General features: G+C 40.6%; 1 protein-coding gene across 1 annotated transcript in view; it reads left to right on the forward strand.

Moving 5' to 3' along the window:
- Positions 1–25,595, forward strand: part of pik3c3 (phosphatidylinositol 3-kinase, catalytic subunit type 3) — an 88,148-nt gene that overhangs the window by 57,122 nt on the left and 5,431 nt on the right. The window contains exons 18-23 of the mRNA XM_078396058.1: positions 3,051–3,120; positions 4,988–5,052; positions 6,831–6,915; positions 12,703–12,777; positions 15,193–15,361; positions 21,675–21,765. Of these exons, the coding sequence (XP_078252184.1) occupies positions 3,051–3,120; positions 4,988–5,052; positions 6,831–6,915; positions 12,703–12,777; positions 15,193–15,361; positions 21,675–21,765 (555 nt within the window). The remainder of the gene's footprint in view (positions 1–3,050; positions 3,121–4,987; positions 5,053–6,830; positions 6,916–12,702; positions 12,778–15,192; positions 15,362–21,674; positions 21,766–25,595) is intronic.

Genomic DNA, 25,595 nt, shown 5'->3' on the forward strand with positions numbered 1-25,595 from the left:
ATGTCCTTAGCAATGAAGACAAGCATATCAAACATCCTCTTCACCACCCTTTCTACTGCTGTCACCTTTTGTGAGATATGAACTCCAAGATCCCTCTGCACATCAATGCTGTTAAAGAGCTTGCCATTAACTGCATAGTCTCTCCTTGCAGCCTACCTCCCAAAGTACACTATCTCACACGAGTTAAACCATCGCTCTGCCCTTTTCTGCAGCTGATCTATATTTCACTGTTTCTTCTGACAGGATTCCACACTGATCACAGACTTCCAGCCAGAATATTTACCTTCCACATTAAACCCTCTGTCCTCTATGAAGAGCCATTTTTGAATCCATACAACCAAGTCATCTTGAATCTTGTATCTTAATCTTCTGATTCAGCCTACCATGAGGAACCTTATCAAAAGCCTTACTAAAATCCATATATACAACATGCACTGCCCTACCTTCATCAATCTCTGTCACCTACTCAATAAACTCAAATCAGGTCAGTGAGACATGACCTGCCGTGTACAAGGCCATGCTGAGTATCCCTAATTAGCCTATTCTCTTCCATCTCTTTCCTGCAGGTGGCAAAAATCATGGCTATAATCGTGAAATAAGTATGCATTAAGCATATTTGTGAAGCAGGGAGTAATGCAAACGTTGAGGAATAAGTAGGGCACCATGACTGATTCACTTTAGTGGGCTAAAGAAGCCAGCTTGGATATTATTTGATATATAACCAACTCATTGTGTCGTAAACCTCTTGGGTTCATGTGTTTCTGCCTGCTCAATTCATAAGATCTTCAGATAATTCCGTGATTTACACCTATTTAATCAAATATTAATTTGAAAAAGGATACTGGTGGGAATTCAAACTAACATACAGGATTTCATGACATCATACACTTTTATGATTCCTAAGATTAGAAGAGTTATTTTTCATTCAATCTAGATGTATGAGAGAATTTCCTGTGGGAGCCAGTTCCCTCGGGTACTCAAGTTTTCTTAGATAATAGACAATAGGTGCAGGAGTAGGCCATTTGGCCCTTCGAGCCAGCACCACCATTCAATGTGGTCATGACTGATCATTCCCAATCAGTACCCCGTTCCAGCCTTCTCCCCATACCCCCTGACTCCGCTATCCTTAAGAGCTTTATCTAGCTCTCTCTTGAAAGCACTCAGAGAATTGGCCTCCACTGCCAACTGAGGCAGAGAATTCCACAGATTTACAACTCTCTGACTGAAAAAGTTTTTCCTCATCTCCGTTCTAAATGGCCTACCCCTTATTCTTAAACTGTGGCCCCTGGTTCTGGACTCCCCCAACATTGGGAACATGTTTCCTGCCTCTAACATGTCCAACCTCTTAATAATCTTATATGTTTCAATAAGATCCCCTCTCATCCTTCTAAATTCCAGTGTATACCAACCTAGTCGTTCCAGTCTTTCAACATACGACAGTCCCGCCATTCTGGGAATTAACCTAGTAAACCTACGCTGCACGCCCTCAATAGCAAGAATATCCTTCCTCAAATTTGCAGACCAAAACTGCACACAGTACTCCAGGTGTGGTCTCACTAGGGCCCTGTACAACTGCAGAAGGACCTCTTTGCTCCTAGACTCAACTCCTCTTGTTATGAAGGCCAACATTCCATTGGCTTTCTTCACTGCCTGCTGTACCTGCATGCTTCTTTTCAGTGACTGATGCACTAGGACACCCAGATCTCGTTGTATGTCCCCTTTTCCTAACTTGACACCATTTAGATAATAATCTGCCTTCCTATTCTTACCACCAAAGTGGATAACCTCACACTTATCCACATTGAACTGCATCTGCCATGCAGCCGCCCACTCACACAACCTGTCCAAGTCACCCTGCAACCTCATAGCATCTTCCTCACAGTTCACACTGCCACCCAGCTTTGTGTCATCTCCAAATTTGCTAATGTTACTTTTAATCCCTTCATCCAAGTCATTAATGTATATTGTAAATAGCTGCGGTCCCAGCACCGAGCCTTGCGGTACCCCACTTGACACTGCCTGCCATTCTGAAAGGGACCCATTTATCCCCACTCTTTGCTTTCTGTCTGCCAACCAATTTTCTATCCATGTCAGTACTCTACCCCCAATACCATGTGCTCTAATTTTGCACACTAATCTCCTATGTGGAACCTTGTCGAAGGCTTTCTGAAAGTCAAGGTACACGACATCCACCGGCTCTCCCCTGTCCATTTTCCTAGTTACATCAAAAAATTCCAGAAGATTAGTCAAGCATGATTTCCCCTTCGTAAATCCTTGCTGACTCGGAATGATCCTGATACTGCTATCCAAATGCTCCGCATTTTCGTCTTTTATAATTGACTCCAGCATCTTCCCCACCACTGATGTCAGACTAACTGATCTATAATTTCCTGTTTTCTCTCTCCCTCCCTCCTTTCTTAAAAAGTGGGATAACATTAGCTACCCTCCAATCCACAGGAACTGATCCTGAATCTATAGAACATTGGAAAATGATCACCAATGCGTCCACAATTTCTAGAGCCACCTCCTTAAGTACCCTGGGATGCAGATCATCAGGCCCTGGGGATTTATCAGCCTTCAGTCCCATCAGTCTAACCAACACCATTTCCTGCATAATGTGAATTTCTTTCAGTTCCTCCGTCACCCTAGGATCTCTGGCCACTAGAACATCTGGGAGATTGTTTGTATCTTCCTTAGTGAAGACAGATCCAAAGTACCGGTTCAACTCGTCTGCCATTTCCTTGTTCCCCATAATAAATTCTTTTTGTCGTCCCCTTCTCTATCTTTTCTCTGTATCCTTAAGCCAATGGCAATGTTTTCATAATATTTACACGTACTAGTCCAAGAATTTTCATTAGATTTAATCAGCCGAGTTTCATCTCTGCTTCACACTTCTGCTGCAGTGGCTCCCCAGGAAATCTAGCGCTGTTGGCATTTTGCATGACTTCAGTATATTTATAAGTCAATATTAAGTTAATTGATATTTTAAATCCATCATTTATATTATAACTTTTTCTGGATTTTTAATTGTCATCTTGCTTCCTTTTCAGCTTTTACGGAAAGAAAATCTTGATTTGAAATTGACTCCTTACAAAGTGTTGGCGACCAGCACTAAACATGGTGAAACACTTTTCCCAATTAAGCGATGTGTATATTTGTGTACATTACAATTGCATTAAGGGAATGGTTGCATTTGAACTCTGTGAGGATATAGAATAGGCTCCAGATGAAGAGTTGACAAAATACTACTTGAAATATAAACATAACATTAACATTCTATTTCAAATTCTGGTCCAGTGTCAAAGGGAATTCATGCTGCATCTGGTACCTGTTTTTCATTCATTTACAGTATATGGAATTCACTTGTTTCTCATCTCAAATTGAGAAGATGGTGGTAAGATACCATCTCGAATTGCCACAGTGCTTCTTTCTGGGCAACCTTTCAAGATAGAAGGCGTTCTATCATTTGGCTCATTGAGTCTATGCAAGCTCCCAGAGCAATCCCGTTCGATCGCTAATTTCCCCTGTAACCTGTTCTTCCACTTTTCTATCAACTTCCCCTCGATTCATTCTCCTCGGGATACCCACATACACTAGTAGCGATTTATTTACCTATCCCTGTGTCTTTGAGATGTGGGAGGAATCCTTAGCACCTGGAAGAAATCTATGTAGTTGAAGTAGAGTTACTTGTGTGGAATACTACTTCCGATATAGATACCAGGCCCAGAGTCCTCCTGAGGAGAACTTGGCCAAATTGATTGAGCTGCGAACAACTTTGTGGTGTTCAGATATGATATCTAGGTTGATGCTCTTCAGTTTTGTTCTTATTTTGTTTTAATGTAATTTTAATGCAATTGAATGCTGGCCACATCTTTCTTAGTGCAATGAAGAGTTAACCACATTGATGTTACATTAAGGGATAATTTACAATGGCCAGTTACGCGACCATTATGTGTGACAAAAAAGGAACATCTTGCACAAACCTACATAGTCATAGTAGAATTTGTATACTTCACAGATACAACACCCAAGCCAGAATCAAACTTGGGTGCCTGGAGCTGTGAGACAGTCGTGCTAACTACTGTGTGGCAATTGAAAACTATATTCTCCCAGCTGATCCCAATTTGTTTGCTTAATTTATCTTCATCTTGGTTCTTATTCGTTTGATTCTCCGGTTCGAAGTTCCAGATACGAGGTCACAGTCATCGTATAAAAGGACAGCCACGTAGAACCAAGATGAACAAAAGTTTCTTCACGATGATTGATCTTTAGAATTCTCTAAGCCAGAGAGCACAGATTGCTCAAACATTGATTACATTAAGAAACGATCAATAGATTTTTGTTCACCAAGGAAATCAAGTGATTTGGGAACATAACTGGTGGGTGGAGTTGAAATTGATGATCAGTCTTAATCCTTCTTAATGAGCAGTGCTTTGAAGCTGAATGGTTTTCCTGATATTTCATATTCCCATTAATATCTACATTAGAAGTTCAAATGCAAGTATTGTCGTAATGCAAAAGTCATCCAATAATATTGAAAGTTGCATGTGTCAGTAATAAGCTATATGGTAGATTGAGTATATTTAACATTAGATTGCTTAATAGTTTTTGTTTTGAGTTGAATGAACAATGTGGCAGCATATCTCACCGCCTGTAAAGTTCTAATGTTAAAGCATCATGTCCCCATCGTTGCACTTGGACAGGTAAACAGGTCAGTGAGCAGAATATAATGCATTTTAAATTGTTTCTCTGTCTTGCTTGATTCCATTTCGTGAGCACGGTGAGTAGGTCGTTTAACCAAGCTGCTTGTTCATACCAAGCATAGGAAAGATTGAACATGTTTCTTGTAAAACAGAAAAATAAAATGAGGTGTGATACTTGGCAACCTTTAAACATGTTTATATTGAGTGTGGTATGCCCTTGCATAAAATTGAATGCACCATATATTCTTGTTTTATTCTTCAGTAATATTTAAACTCTTCTTCAGGCTTCATGCAGTTTATTCAATCTGTGCCTGTTGCTGAAGTATTGGCTACAGAAGGAAGTATACAGGTGAAATATTTTTTTTAGTTTTCTGTATCTGTCTTTTCAAAAGAGAACCAATAAGTGAATTCCATTTGATGTCCCTTTTGTATGCCTAAAATGTATTCATTCAGATTAAGCAGCAGCAGCACTTCACATATAATTCAACAATCTTTCATTATTTCAATAATGGCTTAGATCACATAACAACAATTTAGATCTTTGAGAATGTGGGATTAAATAAAATAATACTGCAACCACGGCAGTACATACTTCATTGTCAAACTACATTGATTCCTTAACTGAATCTCCCGTATTGGGTATACCCATGTTGTTGTAAACTAGGTTAGCTCACGATGCCCCCTGACTGCTTAAATCTGTTTAAATTGATCTCATTCCAATTAAAGTAAAATAAAACACCATTGGTTTCTAATTTATTTAATTATCACAAACCATGCCTTGCATGTGCTTCTTAGAACACAGTAATTTTTATGATGTTTTCATCTGCATTGCTGAAACTAGGGTAACTTATGACTGCAAGCAATTGCTAAGTTGCCAATTTTTTTTTTCTTCAGTCGCTGACTCAAAAGAAGTTGGCCTACAGCTGTGTGTTTATTTAGAAACATAGAAAATAGGTGCAGGAGTAGGCCATTCGACCCTTTGAGCCAGCACCATTCAATATGATCATGGCTGATCATCCAGAATCAATAGCCTGTTCCTGCTTTCTCCCCATATCCCTTGATTCCATTAGCCCTAAGAGCTATATCTAGCTCTCCCTTGACTACATCCAGTGAATTGGCCTCCACTGCCTTCTGTGGCAGAGAATTCCACAGATTCACAACTCTCTCGCTGAAAAAGTTTGTCCTCATCTCAGTCCTAAATATCCCTTATTATCAATGTGACCCCCTGGTTCTGAACTCCCCCAACATGGGGAACATTTTTCCTGCACCGAGCCTGTCCAATCCCTTAAGAATTTTATATGTTTGTAAAAGATCCCCTTTCATTTTAAATTCCAGTGAATATAAGCACAGTCTTTCATTCTTTCATCATATGTCAGTCCCACCATCCCGGGAATTAACCTGGTGAACCTACGCTGCACTCCCTCAATAGCAAGAATGTCCTTCCTCAAATTAGGAGACCAAAACTCCACACAATACTCCAGGTGCGGTCTCACCAAGGCCCAGTACAACTGCAGTAGGACCTCCTTGCTCCTATACTCAAATCCTCTCGCTATGAAGGCCAACATGCCATTAGCTTTCTTCACTGCCTGCTGTACCTGCATGCTTACTTTCAGTGACTGATGTACAAGGACACCTAGGTCTCCTTGCGCTTCCCCTTTTCCCCAATCTGACACCATTCAGATAATGATCTGAATTTCTTCAAGATTTATACTAATTTAAGCCAAAGATTCCCTTGTGTGGATTAAACTTGTTTCCACCACCTCCACCCATCTGCCAAAAAAGAACGTACCCAACTTGATTAAATCTAAATTATTAGTGTCAAGTATTCAAATAATCCTCTTCTAGGTTATTTTCAAATTGTCCACCCACCCTTATGGGACACTTACAATAGAGATGCATTGCTGCAGGCAGCTTCGTCCCTTTGGTGGAATCAGTACCAGAAAAGGTTATTGACTTCAGTTTAATTTTCATTTATCCAAATTTGCAAGTTTTATACAAGGGAATCACAATAATTTAGTAATTATAGGTATGTCTTCCTCTTCAATAAGAGGAAGAAAATGAGTTGTTAATAAAAATGCAGATCCAGAACACCCTTGTTCCTCATGCCATCAATTCTGCATTTTCCAGAACTTTTTCAGAAAACATGCCCCAAGCGATAAAGGTCCTTCTGGGATCAGTGCTGAAGTAATGGACACTTATGTCAAAAGCTGTGGTGAGTATTATTCCAGTAGAATATTGTACCTAACGCAGCAGTATTGCTTAAAAAGTAGCATCTCTCCATCCTTTAGAATTCTGGGTTGCACTTAAGCCATAATTGAGATGTAACGATTCAGTGCAATGTTAGATTAGGTTATTTAAAAATAAAACCATGTGTATTTGATAAAGACATTCAGTGTTTCTTTGCATTATGGATTTTCAATGAGCATGTCACTGAAAGTAAGCATGCAGGTACAGCAGGCAGTGAAGAAAGCTAATGGCATGTTGGCTTTCATAACAAGAGGAGTTGAGTATAGGAGTAAAGAGGTCCTTCTGCAGTGGTACAGGGCCCAGGTGAGACCACACCTGGAGTATAGTGTGCAGTTTTGGTCTCCAAATTTGAGGAAGGACATTCTTGCTATTGAGGGAGTACAGTGTAGGTTCACGAGGTTAATTCCCGGGATGGCTGGACTGTCATATCTTGAAAGAATGGAGCGCCTGGGCTTGTATACACTGGAATTTAGAAAGATGAGAGGGGATCTTATTGAAACATATAAGATTATTAAGGGGTTGGACACGCTAGAGGCAGGAAACATGTTCCCAATGTTGGGGGAGTGCAGAACCAGGGGCCATATTTTAAGAATAAGGGGTAGGCCATTTAGAACAGAGATGAGGAAAACTTTTTTCACCCAGAGAGTTGTGAATCTGTGGAATTCTCTGCCTCAGAAGGCAGTGGAGGTCAATTCTCTGGATGCTTTCAAGAGAGAGTTACATAGAGCTCTTAAAGATAACGCAGTCGAGGGATACGGGGAGAAGGCAGCAACGGGTTACTGATTGAGGATGATCAGCCATGATCACAGTGAATGGCAGTGCGGGATCAAAAGGCCGAATGGCGTACGCCTGCACCTATTGTCTATTTGATTGAAATGCGATGCAGATGAGAGAATCATAGACAAAAGGATGTAAATTTGTCTTTGGTCGCATGCTTGGTATTTTTAAATTAATGGTAGTGTTATGTGTCTCACACGTGACTGGGGAAAAAATTAACATCACATGGCATTTAAAAAGCAGTGATTAGTTTTGCAGAGTTACTGCTTCTGCTGGTGTTTTAAAGGATGGCAAGTACTAGCAGAATTGCCATTCAGGAGTGGCTGTTATCGGAGAAATTGGTGAGGTGGAGTGCTGTGTTTGAGGGTTAGTTTAGTTTAGAGATACAGTGCGGAAACAGTCCCTTCGGCCCACCGAGTCCGCACTGACCAGCGATCCCTGCACATTAGCACTATTCTACACACACTAGGGACAATTTACATTTATACCAAGCCAAGTAACCTACAAACCTGTACGTCTTTGGAGTGTGAGAGGAAACTGAAGATCTCGGAGAAAACCCACGCAGGTCATGGGGAAAACGTACAAACTCCGTAAAGACAGCACCCTTAGTCAGGATCGAACCTTGGTCTCTGGCGCTGTGAGGCAGCAACTCTACCGCTGCGCCACCATGCCGCCCAAGTTGAATGTCAAATAAGATTGTTTTTTGGAGTTTATTGGCTATCAGGGCACTGTTCTGTTACAGGCATTATTAACATGTATTTTTGTAAGAAATCCACTTCTTCATTTGACATTGAGTCATCATTAAGAGATAATTTGCTATTCTGTTTGTGGCAATCTTTGTTGTTTCCTCATTTAGGATCAAATGCGAAACTGGATAGTTAATATTATGGATTGGCATGGGAGTAAAATGATTAGAGTCATTGAGTCATATAGTGATACAGTGTGGAAACAGGTCCTTCGGCCCAACTTGCCCACACTGGCCAACATGTCCCAGCTACACCAGTCTGAAGAAGGGTCGCGACCCGAAACGTCACCCATTCCTTCTCTCCCGAGATGCTGCCTGACCTGCTGAGTTACTCCAGCATTTTGTAAATAAATCGATTTGTACCAGCATCTGCAGTTATTTTCTTATACCCAGCTACACTAGTCCCACCTGCCTGCGCTTGGTCCATATCTCTCCAAACCCATCCTATCCAAGTACCTGTCTAACTGTTTCTTAAACATTGGGATAGTCCCAGCCTCAACTACCTCCTCTGGCAGCTTGTTCCATACACCCGCCACCCTTTGTGTGAAAAAGTTACCCCTTGGATTTTTATTCAATCTTTTCCCCTTCACCTTGTACCTATGTCCTCTGGTCCTCGATTCCCTTACTTTGGGCAAGAGGCTCTGTGCATCTACCCGATCTATTCCTCTCATGATTTTATACACCTCTATAAAATCACCCCTCATCCTCCTGCGCTCCATGGAATAGAGATTCCGCCTACTCAACCTCTCCCTATAGTTCACACCCTCTAGTCCTGGCAACATCCCCGTAAATTTTCTCTGAACCCTTTCAAGCTTGACAATATTTTCCCTATAACATGATGCCCAGAACTGAACACAATATTCTAAATGCTGTCTCACCAATGTCATATACAACTGCAACTTTGTAGATCAACCATATTAAATCGCCATCATTATATCTATCACCACACTTATTATAAGAAAATAACTGCAGATGCTGGTACAAATCGATTTATTCACAAAATGTTGGAGTAACTCAGCAGGTCAGGCAGCATCTCAGGAGAGAAGGAATGGGTGACGTTTCGGGTTGAGACCCTTCAGACTTATTATGCATGCTGCACATTCCACATGTGGTCCAGTCAGGATCTTCATCCCTACCTGGACTATGTAAACTGCCTTCCACCGTCTCACAGCGGGGACTTGATGCTGACTACGGTGACGATAGCATGTAATGTTTCCTCCGCTTGTGTTACAATAAAGACCATGAGCTGTTACTTCTGTGTGCGGGTCTGATTGAACAACATGGTGTCAGAGGTGAGATGGGGATGCTTGTTCAGTCGGGCAGGTACGGAGATGGCGCTGGTTCATTGACAGGCAGGACATGCTGTTGATTACGTCTGTAAGTGTCGGCGTCAACCAGATATGAACGTGGTTCGAGAGCAGTTCCAGATATGGCACCAAGGCGATCGTGGCCCTTTTCTGTTTGCAGACGGACTACTTGTCCCTTAGCTAGTGGTGGAAGTGGTCTGCTCATTTTGTCATACCATCTTTTATGAGCGTCTCGTTTTTGTTGTAGCTTGGAATGTATTTCGGATGGAATGCGAACTTGCGGCTCCAATGTCTGTTTCGCAACAGGTAGTGTGGCCCGCCCGGGTCTATCTTGACATCAGACGTTGGGCGGGTGAACCCAGTATTGGATCACGGGAGATGTTGCGCAGGTTGAGCAAGTCAGATTCTGCTCTGTGGGATCGTTCCATCATCTGTTTGGAACTCCTGACAGCACGTTCAGCCAGCCCGTTCGACTGTGGGTACTCGGGACTACTGGTGATATGACGAAAGTCCCAGCATGTAGCAAAGTCTTTGAAGTGTTGGCTGGTAAACTGACTGCCATTGTCGGAAAGCAGCTTATAGGGAGCCCCGTGGACAGAGGAGTGCCAGTTTCTGGGCTACTGCTGCGGAGGTGGGGCTCGGGAGTAGACCAATTTCAAACCATCCGGAGTACGAGTCGACTAAGACCAGGTATCGTTTGCCGTGCCAATCAAAAATGCCGGTTGCTACGGTGGACCAAGGGAGGTCAGGAACTGGGTGTGAGAGAAGTGGTTGCTTTGGTTGGTGTGGTGCTAAGCTGTTGCACACTGCACATGACTACCTTCTCACATATGTAATCGGTCATTTCAGGCCAGAAGAACATGCTTTTCGCTCTTAGAATAGTCGCCTCGTCGCCTGGGTGTCCCCCGTGGACATTATCAAAGTATTTGCTGTGTAGGGAGGCAGGAATTACAGCTTTGTGGCCCTTTACGATAATAGCATCTCGTAGTACCAGTTCGTCACGAACGGAGAAGGGCCAAATTGTAAGTGGCAGTCTGTTTTGCTTGTCCGGCCACCCGTGCCGTATGACAGAGGAGAGTGATCGTAGGGTATTGTCAGCAGCAGTCTGGGCTGCCAGGTCTTCCAAGCAGGACGAGGGAACGTAAGAGACCATCATGACAACGAAGTTGTCCTCATCCGCTGAAAGTTTCTCGCAGGTCGTATGACGTCCCAAAGTGCGACACCTGGCATTTCTCTGTATTAAATTCCATCAACCATTCCTCAGAACACCTGGCCAATTGATCAAGATCCAGCTACAATCTTTCACAACCATGTTCAATATCTGCAAAACCACCAACTTTTGTACCATCAGCAAACTTGCTAATCTTGTCCTGTATGTTCTCATCCAAATCATTGAGGTAGATGACAAACAGTAACGGGCCCAGCACCGAACCCTGAGCCACAGGCCTCCAATCCGAGAAGCAACCTTCCACCATCACCCTCTGCTTCCTTCCATGGAACCAATTTGCTATCCATTCAGCTATTTCTCCTTGGATCCTACGTGATTTAACCTGCCATGGCAGCCTACCATGCAGAACCTTGTTGAATGCCTTGCTGAAACCCATTAATACAACTTCTACAGCTCTGCCCTCATCGAACCTTTTGGTCACGCCTTCAAATAACTCAATCAGATTTGTGAGACATGACCTCCCACGTACAAAACCATGCTGACTCCCTAATCAGCCCTTGCCCGTCTAAATGCCTGTATAACCAACCCCTCATAATACTCTCTAGTAACTTTCCAACTGCAGATGTTAAGCTCACCACCCTATAGTTCCCAGCATTTTCCCTGCAGCCCTTCTTGAAAAGAGGCACAACATTTGCCACCCTCCAGTCTTCCGGCACCTCTCCTGTATTTAAGGACGACTCGTAAATTTCAACCAGGGCTCCCGCAATTTCCTCTCAAGTTTCCGACAATGTCCTTGGATACATCTGATCAGGCCCTGGAGATTTGTCTTCCCTCATACACGATAGTACCTTCAGTACTTCTTCGATGGTAATACTGGCTGCTCTCAAGATACTTTCATTGACTGCCCCAAGTTCCTCCATCCTACTGTCTTTCTCCTCCATAAATGCAGAGGAGAAATGCGCATTGAGGACCTTGCCCATCTCCTGTGGCTCCACACAGAGGTGACCGCTTTGATTCCTGAGAGATTCTACACTCTCTCTAGTTACCCTTTTCCCCCTTACATATTTATAAAATCTATTGGGATTGTCTTTAATGCTACCTCCCAGGGCTACCTCCTGGCGCCTTTTTGCGTTTCTAATTTCCTTTTTCAGTTTACTGCTTAGCTCCTGAAATTCCTCCAGGGATGCACTTGATCCCAGCTGCCTATACCTGTCCCATGCATCCTTCCTGTTTTTGACCAATGCCCCAATTTCCCTCGTCAGCCTGCCTTGCCCTTCACTCTTAACAGGGACATATTTCACCTGAGCTTTTGTCAGTACACTTTTAAAAACATCCCACTTGGCTGATGTTCCTTTCCCTTCAAATAACCTGCTCCAGTCAACTTGAGCGAGACCTTCTCTCATATCCTCATATAGATTTATTATTTTCACATATACCAAGGTTCAGTGAAAATAAGTATATTAGAATACATTAGCAGAGAGGAATCTCAGATGAAAGAATTGTATGCTGTGTGGTTTTTGTGAGTAGTTTATGGAAGTCACTAGGCAGGGTATCACAAAGTTTATCAATTTTAACACTCAGTTCGATTTAATGTTCCAGTAATGATTATTATCAACATTATAGTGACACCAAATGGTGGGAGTTTTTTAAAATATCACTGTATAAGCTGCAACATAGGAATTTGCCTAAAATTCAGTTAAAATATTGTATTTTTCTGGTCTGTGTCATCTGAGCATCTTTAATTTCTTTTGACAGCTGGATATTGTGTGATTACATACATACTTGGAGTTGGAGATCGGCATTTGGATAACCTTCTATTAACAAGGACAGGCAAGTTTTCGTGAAATATCTCACTTAAGATTCTGCAATTCAGAATCTTTACCATTTTTGTTTATGCTTCACAACCTACCTTATTTCTAAAATACTCTGCTATGTACTTTATGAACTGTTGCTGATTTCAGTCGAAGATTTGGCGTATCTTAAATTTAGAGTCAGTGATAGACAATAGGTGCAGGAGTAGGCCATTCAGCCCTTCGAGCCAATGTGATCATGGCTGATCATTCTCAATCAGTACCCAGTTCCTGCCTTCTCCCCATGTCCCCTGACTCTGCTATCCTTAAGTGCTCTATCCAGCTCTCTCTTGAATGCATTCAGAGAATTGGCCTCCACTGCCTTCTGAGGCAGAGAATTCCACAGATTGAGTAATCATCCAGCAGAGGGCACTGTATGTCTATTTTATGACATTAAAAAGTTGGGTAACAGATGGCTGTCTGAATCTGAATTGGATTCTTACACAGGCCTGAAAATATCGAACAATAAATAAATCTTAAATCAATGCAAGGATCTAATACAAAAATCCTGTGTATGTGTTTAAGTTGGAGTGGGGAAAATAAAACTTAGTATCGATTTTAGTCTTGATTTATTCGGTGCAAATGTTACATTGGTCGTCATTTTAACCTTTAACAATTTTTTTCATGTAGACATGCCCACGCTTACTCTAGTTACCTAAATAAATATTTTAAAAGATACGAGTTCTTCCCTTAAACTAGCAAAGCTGACCATACGAACAAAAATAGATTTTTTTTGCTTGGAAAGCTTAAGCTATCTTTTTTACATTTTATAGCTCTTGGTTTTTTGCTTTTAAATTCACATCTTTTTACCCATTTTCACCTAGGACCAGCATAAGAATATAGAAATGTATACAACACGAATAATTTGTTTTTGGTGCAGTATATATTTGCATTTGTACCCAATATTAATATTCTTGAGTTTAAATGATTGAAGCCTGCAACTGCAATCCATCAGATTTGCGCAAATATGTTTGTCAGCATTTATAGCAAACCGCTTTGTAAGAAAGACACTCTAAGAAATCCCTTGAGAATAAACCCGACAGCTTTGGCTAAACACGACAAGGGGCCATGTTTTCAAGCAGTCCTCCTTCAAGCAGGTTTCAAACGCCACCTGATGCCAGATAATGGAACATGTTGGCCAGATTTTAAAGAAGTGGATTGTATTCTTGTGCACTTTTTTCTCTAAAACATTTTGGTGATTTGAATGCAATGCAATCTGATAAAGACCTAAAGTATTTTAATTTATTAGGCCCTTGACACAGACATCTGACAAATGCACTGTGCTTTGTAGCGTTTTTCCGAGTGTTTTGATATATTTTTCATTACTTGCACTGACACAAACCACATTGAAATATGGCACAGTCTTTTAATTATAATTTTTTTTGTATAAAAATTCTATTCTGTTTAAAATATCTTAATTTTTTTCCGCTTGCTTGCTCTACTTTCATTATTTATTTAAATACCTGGAGAAAGGAGATCAGTGGGTCACCACAAGCTCGGTTGACTGAAATGCTGACAGTTAACATTGAATTTTTGCAACCTTTTTTCTCTGTAGCTTGTGTTAAATTAGCACCCAAGGGAAATGTGCAGAACTATCGGGCAGCACTTGCGTCTGGAGGGATTTTTGGTTGAATGCTCAGAATGAGCTTATCATTCAAGATTGGCAAAAGCAGGGACTGTGTAATGGAGAAAATACTTGACTGTACAAAGGAAAAGTCACTGGTTGGTTGATCAAGCTTGTACTTGATCTGTAAAGCACAAATTTATCAACATGCTAGTATTTCATATTTTGCATGCGCTGTAGGTTAAGATGAATTGTCACAATGCGGCAGCAGTTCTTTTGCGTTTGGGGTGAAATTGATCTGTTAAAATGAGAGAGAAATGAAACTGTCTGGGGAAAAAATATATTTTCTTGTTTTTGCCGAAGGGTTTGCTGAATAAGGAGGAGAATTGATTGCAAGTATAAAAAATCCACAGCAGGGATCCTATGGACTGCTAATATATTTGAAAAAGGGGATTTTTAAATAATGCTTACATGATATCTGTGTTCAAGATAAGATTTTAATCTGTGACTCAAGGTCTTAACCATAGGGCCACATGACACTTGTTTCCTTAGAAGAACGGACAAAAAATGAAACTCCAGAAATTACACCCCCAAGATACCGTGATACCTATGCATGCCGTGCAAACTGGACTATGCATTTGGGATGTAACACTTACTTCTTTAGCGTTATGTGCTATAAATTTGGTGCTGGAAAGTTTGGTGATGTGCTAATTGCCAATTTTCTTCAATGAATACAGCTCCATTGCGTTTTGAAGTTGTGCCGTTCTTATTTTGTTTTCAAAGATTCTGAGAGGCTAACATTGTCAAAATGCGTTGTTTGTGCTGCCACAGGGAAATTGTTTCACATAGATTTTGGATATATTTTGGGCCGTGACCCTAAGCCTCTTCCACCCCCTATGAAGCTGAGTAAAGAAATGGTGGAAGGGATGGGTGGAATGCAGAGTGAACAGTACCAAGAATTCCGAAAGCAGTGCTACACTGCATTCCTGCACTTGAGAAGGTAATTCATCTCACAGTGTCCATGTAACAATATCATTGTAAAAGAGTTTAAGTACTTTGTGAAAGTTTTGTGAATGGCATTTGTAAATGTAAATTTTAATCCCACCAGTTGACAAACTAACTAGGGTTAAATTGCAATTAAAGGTTACTTAATTCAGATTGTAAGGAAAAATATTCAATTAATTAGACCTCTTTCATATTCCCATGTCAATCAAAAAGTGCTTCATAACTAGAAGTCCTTTTTGTTCTAATAAAGGTTAAAAATAGCATTCCCCAGTTTCCACACAGCATGTTCAAGCAAATGGCAGTGGGCAAACTGGTCCAGTAAGCTCTTTTTGTGGTGCTATGGGGATCCTTTGTCTCCCAGCTGAAAGAGAGTGTGGACAGCTTTATCATGTTTCCTGAACAGAAACATCTCTATAAATGCAGTTATATATAAATCTGTCATCTTACACCATTGCTTGAGAGTCAGTCTTACTAACAGATTCTTCTCCATTGATCCTGGTTGATTTTCCAAATGTTCGGCTACCTTAGAGTAAAGATAGAGTAAAGAGTACAGGAAGGCAGATTATTATCATGTTAGGAAAAGGGGAAGTACAAAGAGATCTGGGTGTCCTTGTTCATCAGTCACTGAAAGTAAGCATGCAGGTACAGCAGACAGTGAAGAAAGCTAATGCATGTTGGCCTTCATGACAAGAGGAGTTGAGAATAGAAGCAAAGAGGTCCTTCTGCAGTTGTAAGGCCCTAGTGAGACCACACCTGGAGTACTGTGTGCAGTTGTGGTCTCCAAATTTGAGGAAGGACATTCTTGCTATTGAGGGAGTGCAGCGTAGGTTCACTAGGTTCCCGGAATGGTAGGACTGTCGTATGTCGAAAGATTGGAGCGACTGGAATTTAGAAGGATGAGTGGGGATCTTATTGAAACATATGATTATTAAGGGATTGGACACGCTAGAGGCAGGACACATGTTCCTGATGTTGGGGGAGTCCAGAGCCTGGGGCTACAGTTTAAGAATAAGGGGTAGGCCATTTAGAACGGAGATGAGGAAAAACTTTTTCACTCGGAGAGTTGTAAATCTGTGGAATTCTCTGCCTCAGAAGGCAGTGGAGGCCAATTCTCTGGATACTTTCAAGAGAGAGTTAGATAGAGCTCTTAATGATAGCGGAGTCAGGGGGTATGGGGAGAAGGCAGGAATGGGGTACTGATTGTGAATGATCAGCCATGATCACATTGAATGGCGGTGCTGGCTCGAAGGGCCGAATGGCCTATTCCTGCACCTATTGTCTATTGTCTAAATATTATCCTGCGGAATGATACATTAGGCAACAGGCAATACATTGTGTAGAAGAGTAAATATAGAGGAGTTGTTCCCATTAGCAATTGTCTTAAGGACCGTGTCACAAATAAAAAGTGGTTAAAATTATGGACACAAGGTTAGGAACAAAAATTACCTTGAGTGGGTATTATTTGGAACGCTGCCTGATAAGGGATTGCAAGTGGTCCTTACAAATGGAAATTTGAAAGACACTTAAAGGGAAATAATTCATAGGACTGTGGGAACATGCAGGAATGAGACTGTCTGGATTGCTCTGCAGGGAGGTAGTGAAACCTGAACAAAGGTGAGCAGAAGGGAATGTACTTGTACTAGGTTCACGCACCATTCCCCACAGGCTGGTACAGCATTAGCTGCAGAACTCAAATGAACACTTTAAAATTGCTTGTACCAGTTTTGATTTTGCCCATTGGATTCCCAATTGTGGTAAATAGATTATGAATGGGGAGAAAACTTTAATAATTTGGGGATATTCTTTGTTCCTCTTCCAACTCCAAATGTGGTGATAGAACAATTATCCCATATATGAATTGAGTGGCTTTGTGATTCATTCAGGCATTTTTATTTGTACCTTATGACCGTATGGAATTAAAGAGTCGGGCATTAACACGATCCTGATAGTTAAGTGAATATTGGTCATCAGTTCATGAAATGTTCTTAACTCGGGCACATTTTTCATCTAAAATCCTCTGGGTCAAATTAAAACAACTGTGAAAAAAAAGAAAGTAAACATTGCAAATGCAGGAAATCTGAAACAGAAACAATGCTGGGGTTTCTGGTTACTCAACATTGATAAAGAGAGAAGGCTAACTTTAATCATTGTGATTCACATCCTTTGGTGAATAACCAAGGCCATTTTAGTAAGATTAGGGGCAAGAAATTAAAAACCACATGAGTCACTAAACGAAAGTTCCACAATCTGCAACTGCTCAATAAGAAACTTGGGTGACTGGAGAAAGAAGATCAGCATGGCCATCTTTGTGTGGAATCACAAGAGATGGATAAGATATTAATTGTATACTTCTCATCTGTTTTTTCTGAGAAGATCATGGAAGCGAAATCACTGATGCATAAGAGTTGTAATATCTCAGATCACATTCAAACTATCAAAGAGGAGGTTTTGGGAGTTCTGAAGAGAATTAAGCTGGATAAATCCCTGGAGCATGACCAAGTATGTCCTTGCACCAGTGCTGAGATGTTGTTGGAGGAGAGTCTTAGGTACAGGAATTAACAGCATTTGGATAGGCACAGACTCGGTGAGATTTATTATTGTCACGTATTGAGGTACAGTGAAAAGCTTTGTTTTGCATGTTATTCCAAACAGATCAGATGTACTATACATAAATACAATCAAGTCAAACTCAAGTACAGTAGATAGAGCAAAGAGGAACACACAAAGAGCAGAATATAATTCTCAGCATTGTAGCGCATCAGTAGGGATAGTCAGCATGGCTTTGTGCATGGGAATTTTGTTTCAAGAGGTCACTAAGGATTGAGGGCTGAACAGCGGAAATTGTCTATTTAGATTTTAACAAGGCCTTTGTTAAGAAGTGCTCAAATGCTGGTGTTTTTTGAAGCGGAAGTGTTGCCAATTCATACTGATTGTGGTCTGTTGATGAGGAAGTTGAGGATCCAGTTGCATTGGGATACACAGAGGCCAGTTCCCTGAGCTTGGTATCAAGATTGGAGGGGATGATGATGTTAAGCGCTGAGCTTAGCTCATGAACAGTAGCTTGATGTATGTGTTCTTATTATCCAAATGAATCTTTCCTATCCAATTACCTGTCCAAATGCCTTTTAAATGTTGTTATTTCAACTGCCTCAATTACTTCCATTAGCTAGCTGAACACAAAATGCTGAAGTAATTCAGCAGGTCAGGCAGCATCTCTGGAGAAAACGATCTAGGTTTGAAGCAGGGTTCCGACCCGAGACATCACCTATTTATTTTCTGAGTCTGAAGTATCTTTCTGATCCGAAACATCACCTATTCCTTTTCTCCAGAAATGCTGCCTGACCTGCTGAGTTACTCCAGCGTTTTGTATCTATTTTCAGTATAAACTAGCCTCTGTAGTTCCTTCCTATATACTTCCACTGACTGCTTGTTGCCAATACCTGCTGCCACTGTGTGAAAAAAATTGGCCGTCAGGTTCCTATTAAATCGTTCCCCTGAATCCTTAAACCTGTGTCCTCTTGCTGAGTCCTTTCCCTACGCAAAAAGACACTGCTTTTACCTTATCTATTTCCCTTTTACCTGTCTAAGATCACTCCTGAGTGTTTTGTGTTCCAAGGAATAAAGTTTAGCGTCCCTGACCTCTTCAACAGCTTAGGCCCTTGAGTCCTGGCAATTTATTTGTAAATCTTCTCTGCACTCTCTCCAGTTTAATTAAATCTTTCCTGTAGTAGGGTGACTGAAACTGAACACTAATTTGTATGTGTGGCCTCATCAATGTCTTGTATAACTGTAATATAACATTCCAAATTCCATACTTCATTCCCAGACTAATGAAAATCAGCATACCAACTTTCAGGGGCGCCTCGATCTTTCTGCTCCACAACAATCCCTAGGGCCCTCCTGTTTACTGTGAAAGTCCTGACCTGGTTTGACATCCTCACGCTTATCTGAAATAAACTCCACTAACCATTTCTCGCCTCACTTCCTCACTTGCTCAGCTGATCAAGATCCTGCTATAATTCTGGAGAACCATGTTAACTATCCAAAATGCCTTCTAATTTTTGCTGTATTTACGTGCAGCTTTGTGATACAAAGATGTTTAAAACCTTGGCACTCTGCGGATTCTGTTCATTTAAATATACCCCTCTTCTTCCTGCCAAGTGGTTGACCTCATATTTCTCCCATTGTACCTCTATCTGCCAATTTCTTTGTACATTAGTTTAACATGTGTATAGATTATGTAATCTTCAACACTATAGAAATCCCTCTACATTGGAGCATCTGCCCAGAATTTTATACTGAAGGTGCTAGAGTGGGACATATCCATAATCATGTAACTTAGAGGTTAAGATGCTATCTAATAACCAACAGCAGACTCTTGGAGAGCAGTAGTGTGAATATGTGACGTTTGGTAAGGTTTCACATTGGCAAATTGTATATGAATTGACAGGACTGACCTGTAAACTGGCTGCCTGTAAAAGGTGGCCACCTATTTGAAGCTGGGTAACAAAATATGCCCTAGATTTAACTTAAGATCTTAAACACTATTACTTACAGGGCATCAAAATAGATAAACAAAATCCCTAATTCAATAAGTTAGCTAAGAATGGGCAATTTAAGCAGACTGAGAAGAAAATGGATGTTTTGCATGATTGGATTAATTGATATTTAATACAGTTGTTAGAACACACTTCATAATCAGTGGAGGTGATGTTGTTCCTGTACAGAAATTGATTGCATCTGAAATACAGCAGTTCTGGTTGGTGAAATAGGCCTAGGCAATCATTAAACAACGTGTTTAAGTGTCAATGCAAAGTAAGGACATAATACAAAAGTAATCTCCAATGGGAAATAACATTCTATGCCAAATATATAAATAATTTTATTTGTTCTTGAACAGTGTTGGATATTTGACTCTATTGCAACATTGTTCTATGCATTAACACCCTCCAGCCCAACCACTTGTGGTAATATCTAGACATCCTCTTGGTTCTTTGTGAACTTACGACATCGCTCCCACTTTCTATTATAATGCAGGTCCACAAACCCTAACTCTCTGTAACACATATTGTTTTCATTGCCTCACTATTGTGCAGATGCCAGATGGAAGAATGTTGCATATGCACAAATGTGAGAATGGGGGGCAGTTGGAGAGAAAGAATAAAAACATAAGAGCATTCCATTTGCAAAATGAAGAGCTGTAGGACATGCTCTGCAGATCAAGCTGTGCTAATGGAGAGAGAAAAATTAAGACAATGTCACCGATGGATGACACGCAGTAGAAATGGCAAATTGCTACAGAGGAAGAGAATTAACTGAAGAAACAGAATGTTATATTAATCATATCATATCATATATATACAGCCGGAAACAGGCCTTTTCGGCCCACCAAGTCCGTGCCGCCCAACGATCCGCGTACATTAACACTATCCTACACCACTAGGGACAATTTATACAATTTATACATTTACCCAGCCAATTAACCTACATACCTGTACGTCTTAGGAGTTTAAGTTTAAAAGGCTACAGTGTGCTCAGATCAGTCACAGTTACTTAAACTTGTATTGTGCTCACATATGACAGTGCACAAGGACTACAGATGGATAGTCAGAGTGGAAGCTGAACAGAGAATTAAAGTAGCAGGTCAGATAGCACTGAGTCATCTCTGCAGTGTGGACATGGGTGTTTTGTAAAACAGTCATCCCAGTCTGTTTAGATTGTCCAACGTGGAAGAGATGTTTTCTTCACTGTGAACACCAAATGCAGATAGTCCACGGGATTGATAGAAGTGCAAGCGAATTGCTGCTTTACTTGGAAGGACCGTTTGAATCCTTGAATATTGAGAAGGAAAGAGGTAAAAGGATGTTGCATATCCATCCTGTGATTGGATGGGAAAGTGTGTTGGAAGGAAAATAGTTGGTGGGAGACGGACAAAAGTTGAAGAAGCTTTCCTTTCGAAATGCTGAAAGAAATGGTGAGAGAAAGATGTCCGGTGATGGAATCATTGAAGTTGTCAGAGTTGTCTGTATGTGATTAATGAAACTTGGTATAACTTAGGACAAGGTCACGGAGGCTCGAATGATCTACTTTTTACAGAGAATGAGGAAAGCTGCAAAGAGGTGTATTAGAACCGTCAAATATGATGGTAATAGATAAGCATGTACTGTGTATTATCACTGAGATAGTTCAGTCATCGCTGCAATAGGGACAGCATTTACAATGTATTTGAGCTTGATACAAATATCAACAAAGTATTATTTTTTCGCTATTCACTGACCATATTACCAAAGCATTTATTCTTCTTCCAGATACTCTAATCTAATTCTGAATCTTTTCTCACTGATGGTGGATGCCAACATTCCAGATATTGCTCTGGAGCCTGATAAGACTGTGAAAAAGGTAATCATATTAGTTACTGATTGAAATTGTGATTATATATAAAAGTTAATTTTTGAATGAAACAAATGAAATGTTTCACTTTTTGATTTGGATCCAAATCAGACGGTGAATGCATTGTTTAAAACCTTTTATGTAAAGTTGATTTTAAACTTTGTAAATGTAACCCATTCTTGAATTGAAGGTGTTTTTCATGGTCAACAAACTACATTCCTTTGCTGCAGTCTGGAACCAGTGAGTTAGATTAACTTCCAAAACAAGGCCTGCCTCTTTTTTGTCTTTTTAATTACATTAATGTCATGTAGCGTACTGTTTTATTATAAGTTGGTTCAGTCTCTCAAAACAGAATTTTCCCTACCGTAAACACAATTTTCATTTATTCCGCTTTCCATGATTTATACTGTGGTTTCATAATGAGAATAATGTACATCCATAAATTATTAATAATGATTATGGTACAGAAACCTTGGATTTAAGTCATCAGTAACTGCCTCAAGTGATTTTGTGCTCTGAGAAAAGCAGTATGTCCAGTCTAAGTTTAGTGAACCTAGTGCAAGTTGACTTTTGAAAAATCGAAAAATAAAATGCAAATGTTGCATGTTCTGCAGGTTTACTTCAGAGTTGAACAGCTACAATCCTTGTGGTGTTCTGGAGAAAATTACAGCCATTTTGCTAGGAAATGATTAAGAAAGGTCTTTGTAAGTCAAAGTCAGGATGTTATATGATTTAGAGTCCTGGAGCTATACAACACGAAAACAGTCCTTTTGGCCCAACTTGTCCATACCAATCAAAATAGTCCCACTTGCCTGCACCTGGCTCCTATCCCGGCAAGTCTTTCCTGTCCATGTACCGATCCAAGTATCTTTTAAATGTCATAACTGTACCCACCTTTACCACTTAATGAAGCAGCTTGTTCCAAATATCTACTCTCTGTGTGAAAAAGTTGCCCCTTTGGTCTCTTTCAAATCTTTCTTCCCTCGTCTTCAACATATTGCTTAAGTTTTAGACTCCCCTACCCTGACAAAAAGCATTATCTATGGCCATCATGACCATGGAGTAACGCTGAGTTACTCCAGCATTTTGAGTCTACCATGATTTTATAAACTCTCCACATCAAAAGCCTCTGGGCTTCTGGGAAAATGAATCCAGTGACCTTTTATAACACAAACCTTCCAGATCGGGTAGCATCTTTAAATATTTCTGCACCCTCTTCAGTTCAATGACATCCTTCCTACAGCTGTACTCCAAATGTTGCCTTACCCCTCTCTTGTACAATTATAACATGACTTCTTAACTCTGGTACTCAATGCACTGACCAATGAAGATAATTTTCCCAATGCCGTCTTCACCATCTTGTCCAGTTCTGTCACCATTTTCATGGAACTATTTACCTACATCTAGGTCTCTCGTAGTTTTTTTTTGTATTAGAGATACACTGAGTCCGCACCGCCCAACGATCCCTGCACATTAGCACAAGCTACACACTCGAGGAAGAATTTACACTTATACCAAGTATACAAACCCAAACCAATTAACCTACAAATCCTCCACGTCTTTAGAGTGTGGGAGGAAATCGAAGATCTTGAGAAAACCCATGGGGAGAACATACAAACTCCGTACAGATCTGGGTGTCTTTGTTCATCAGTCACTGAAAGTAAGCACGCTGGTACAGCAGGCAGTGAAGAAAGTTAATGGCATGTTGGCCTTCATAACAAGAGGAGTTGAGTATAGGAGCAAAGAGGTCCTTCTGCAGTTGTACAGGGCCTTAGTGAGACCACACCTGGAGTACTGTGTGCAGTTTTGGTCTCCAAATTTGAGGAAGGACATTCTTGCTATTGAGGGAGTGCAACGTAGGTTCACTAGGTTAATTCCCGGAATGGTGGGACTGCCGTATGTTGAAAGACTGGGGCGACTGGGCTTGTATACACTGTAATTTAGAAGGATGAGAGTGGATCTTATTGAAACATATAAGATTATTAAGGGACTGGACATGCTAGAGGCAGGAAACATATTCCCAGTGTTGGGGGAGTCCAGAACCTGGGGCCACAGTTTAAGAATAAGGGGTAGGCCATTTAGAACGGAGACGAGGAAAAACTTTTTCACTCAGAGAGTTGTAAATCTGTGGAATTCTCTGCCTCAGAAGGCAATGGAGGCCAATTCTCTGGATGCTTTCAAGAGAGAGTTAGATAGAGCTCTTAAGGATAGCGGAGTCAGGGGGTATGGGAAGAGGGCAGGAACGGGGTACTGATTGTGGATGATCAGCCATGATCACATTGAATGGCGGTGCTGGCTCGAAGGGCCGAATGGCCTACTCCTGCACCTCTTGTCTATTGTCTATTCAATTAGAATACAGTTAGAATTAGCTCACCCTGAAATCCTTGTTGGTTAACCTTCCAGCTCAACTTGCCATGGAGTACCTTGTCAAAGGCCTTGCTAAAGTCCATGTAGTCATTGTGTGCCTCACTGCCCTCGTCAATCTTCTTCAAAACAATTCAAATGATGAGATTTCCCATGCTGATGCTCCCTAATCTGTCTACCTGTATCTGACATATGACTCCTTTTTCATGACCAGAGCTTCAATATCTATAGTCATCCAGAGTCTTCTACTCCTGCCAGTCTTGCCATTCAACCTAACAGGAATATGCTTGCCTCAACACTCCCTATCTCATGTTTAAATACCTCCCACTTACCAGATGTCTCTTTACCTGCAGTCTCCCCTAATCAACTTCCAAGTTCCTGCCCAATGCAATCAAAATTCAGCTTGTCCCAATTTACTACTGTAACATTTAGATCAGTCCTATCCTTTCCCATGATTATTTTAAAACTAATGTGATTATAGTAATTGTACCCAAAGTGCTCCCCCACCATCAATTCAGTCACCTGCCCTGCCATATTTCCCACGTGGAGGTTGAATTTTGCCCCTTCTCTAGTAAAGGAGGTCTAAGTAAAATTTAAGGTATTTATTCACAAAATGCTGGAGTAACTCAGCAGGTCAGGCAGCATCTCAGGAGAGAAGGAATGGGCGACGTTTCGGGTTTTGGCCAATCATGCTTGTAAACGTTTTAGTTTCTTTTTAAATGAGTCGGTGCTTGGTTCTAGTATGCTTAGGATTGAAAGATTTCAATTCCAGTTAAAATAGCTTGTGAAAAATAAAATGTAACCCTTGTGGATAAAAATCCTTCTGAAAGTGAAGGTGACTTTGGTGATATTCGCAGAGAGAAAACTCTTGATTAAGCCATGTCCATGTGGTAGAACAAATATAAGAGGTGATCACTGGACCAGCTTACTTTCATTAGTTTATTGTAGACATCTGGTATGTAAAAAATTCGAGCATCGATCCAGACCAGCTGAATGAAAAATGGAACCACCAGTGCGAGCAAGCCAATTAAGTGCAGGATCGGAATTAAAATTTCAACAGGTGTTTCAGCAGAGCATAATGGGTGTAGAGAAATTGTAATGTATTTTTGTGTATTAAAGGACAGGATACAATTGGTGAATCAATGGTTCTTAATGTTGTGTATAATTTTTTAACATTAGGTTGACATAATTATAGAATAGAGCTTTTTATTTTGATCATCTAATGCTTCAACTTTGGAAGTTTGTAGTGGATTGGAAACTGTTCTGATAAAGAATAGAAGAAATATAAAATATTTGAAATTCTGTGTTTTGGTAACAGGTGATATTCATTATATCCACATGTACATTTACATGTAGCATATGTAAAAATTCTTTCTTGACATGTGGGTAAAAGGCTGATGCAACTTGATGATTAAAAAAAAATGCCTGAGCTTTGTTCCATGGCAAAAATTCTATCCTTCTATATATTGTCTTCA

This window comes from Rhinoraja longicauda, chromosome 1 (genome assembly GCF_053455715.1).
Source record: "Rhinoraja longicauda isolate Sanriku21f chromosome 1, sRhiLon1.1, whole genome shotgun sequence".
In the NCBI taxonomy this organism is placed as follows: Eukaryota; Metazoa; Chordata; class Chondrichthyes; order Rajiformes; family Arhynchobatidae; genus Rhinoraja; species Rhinoraja longicauda.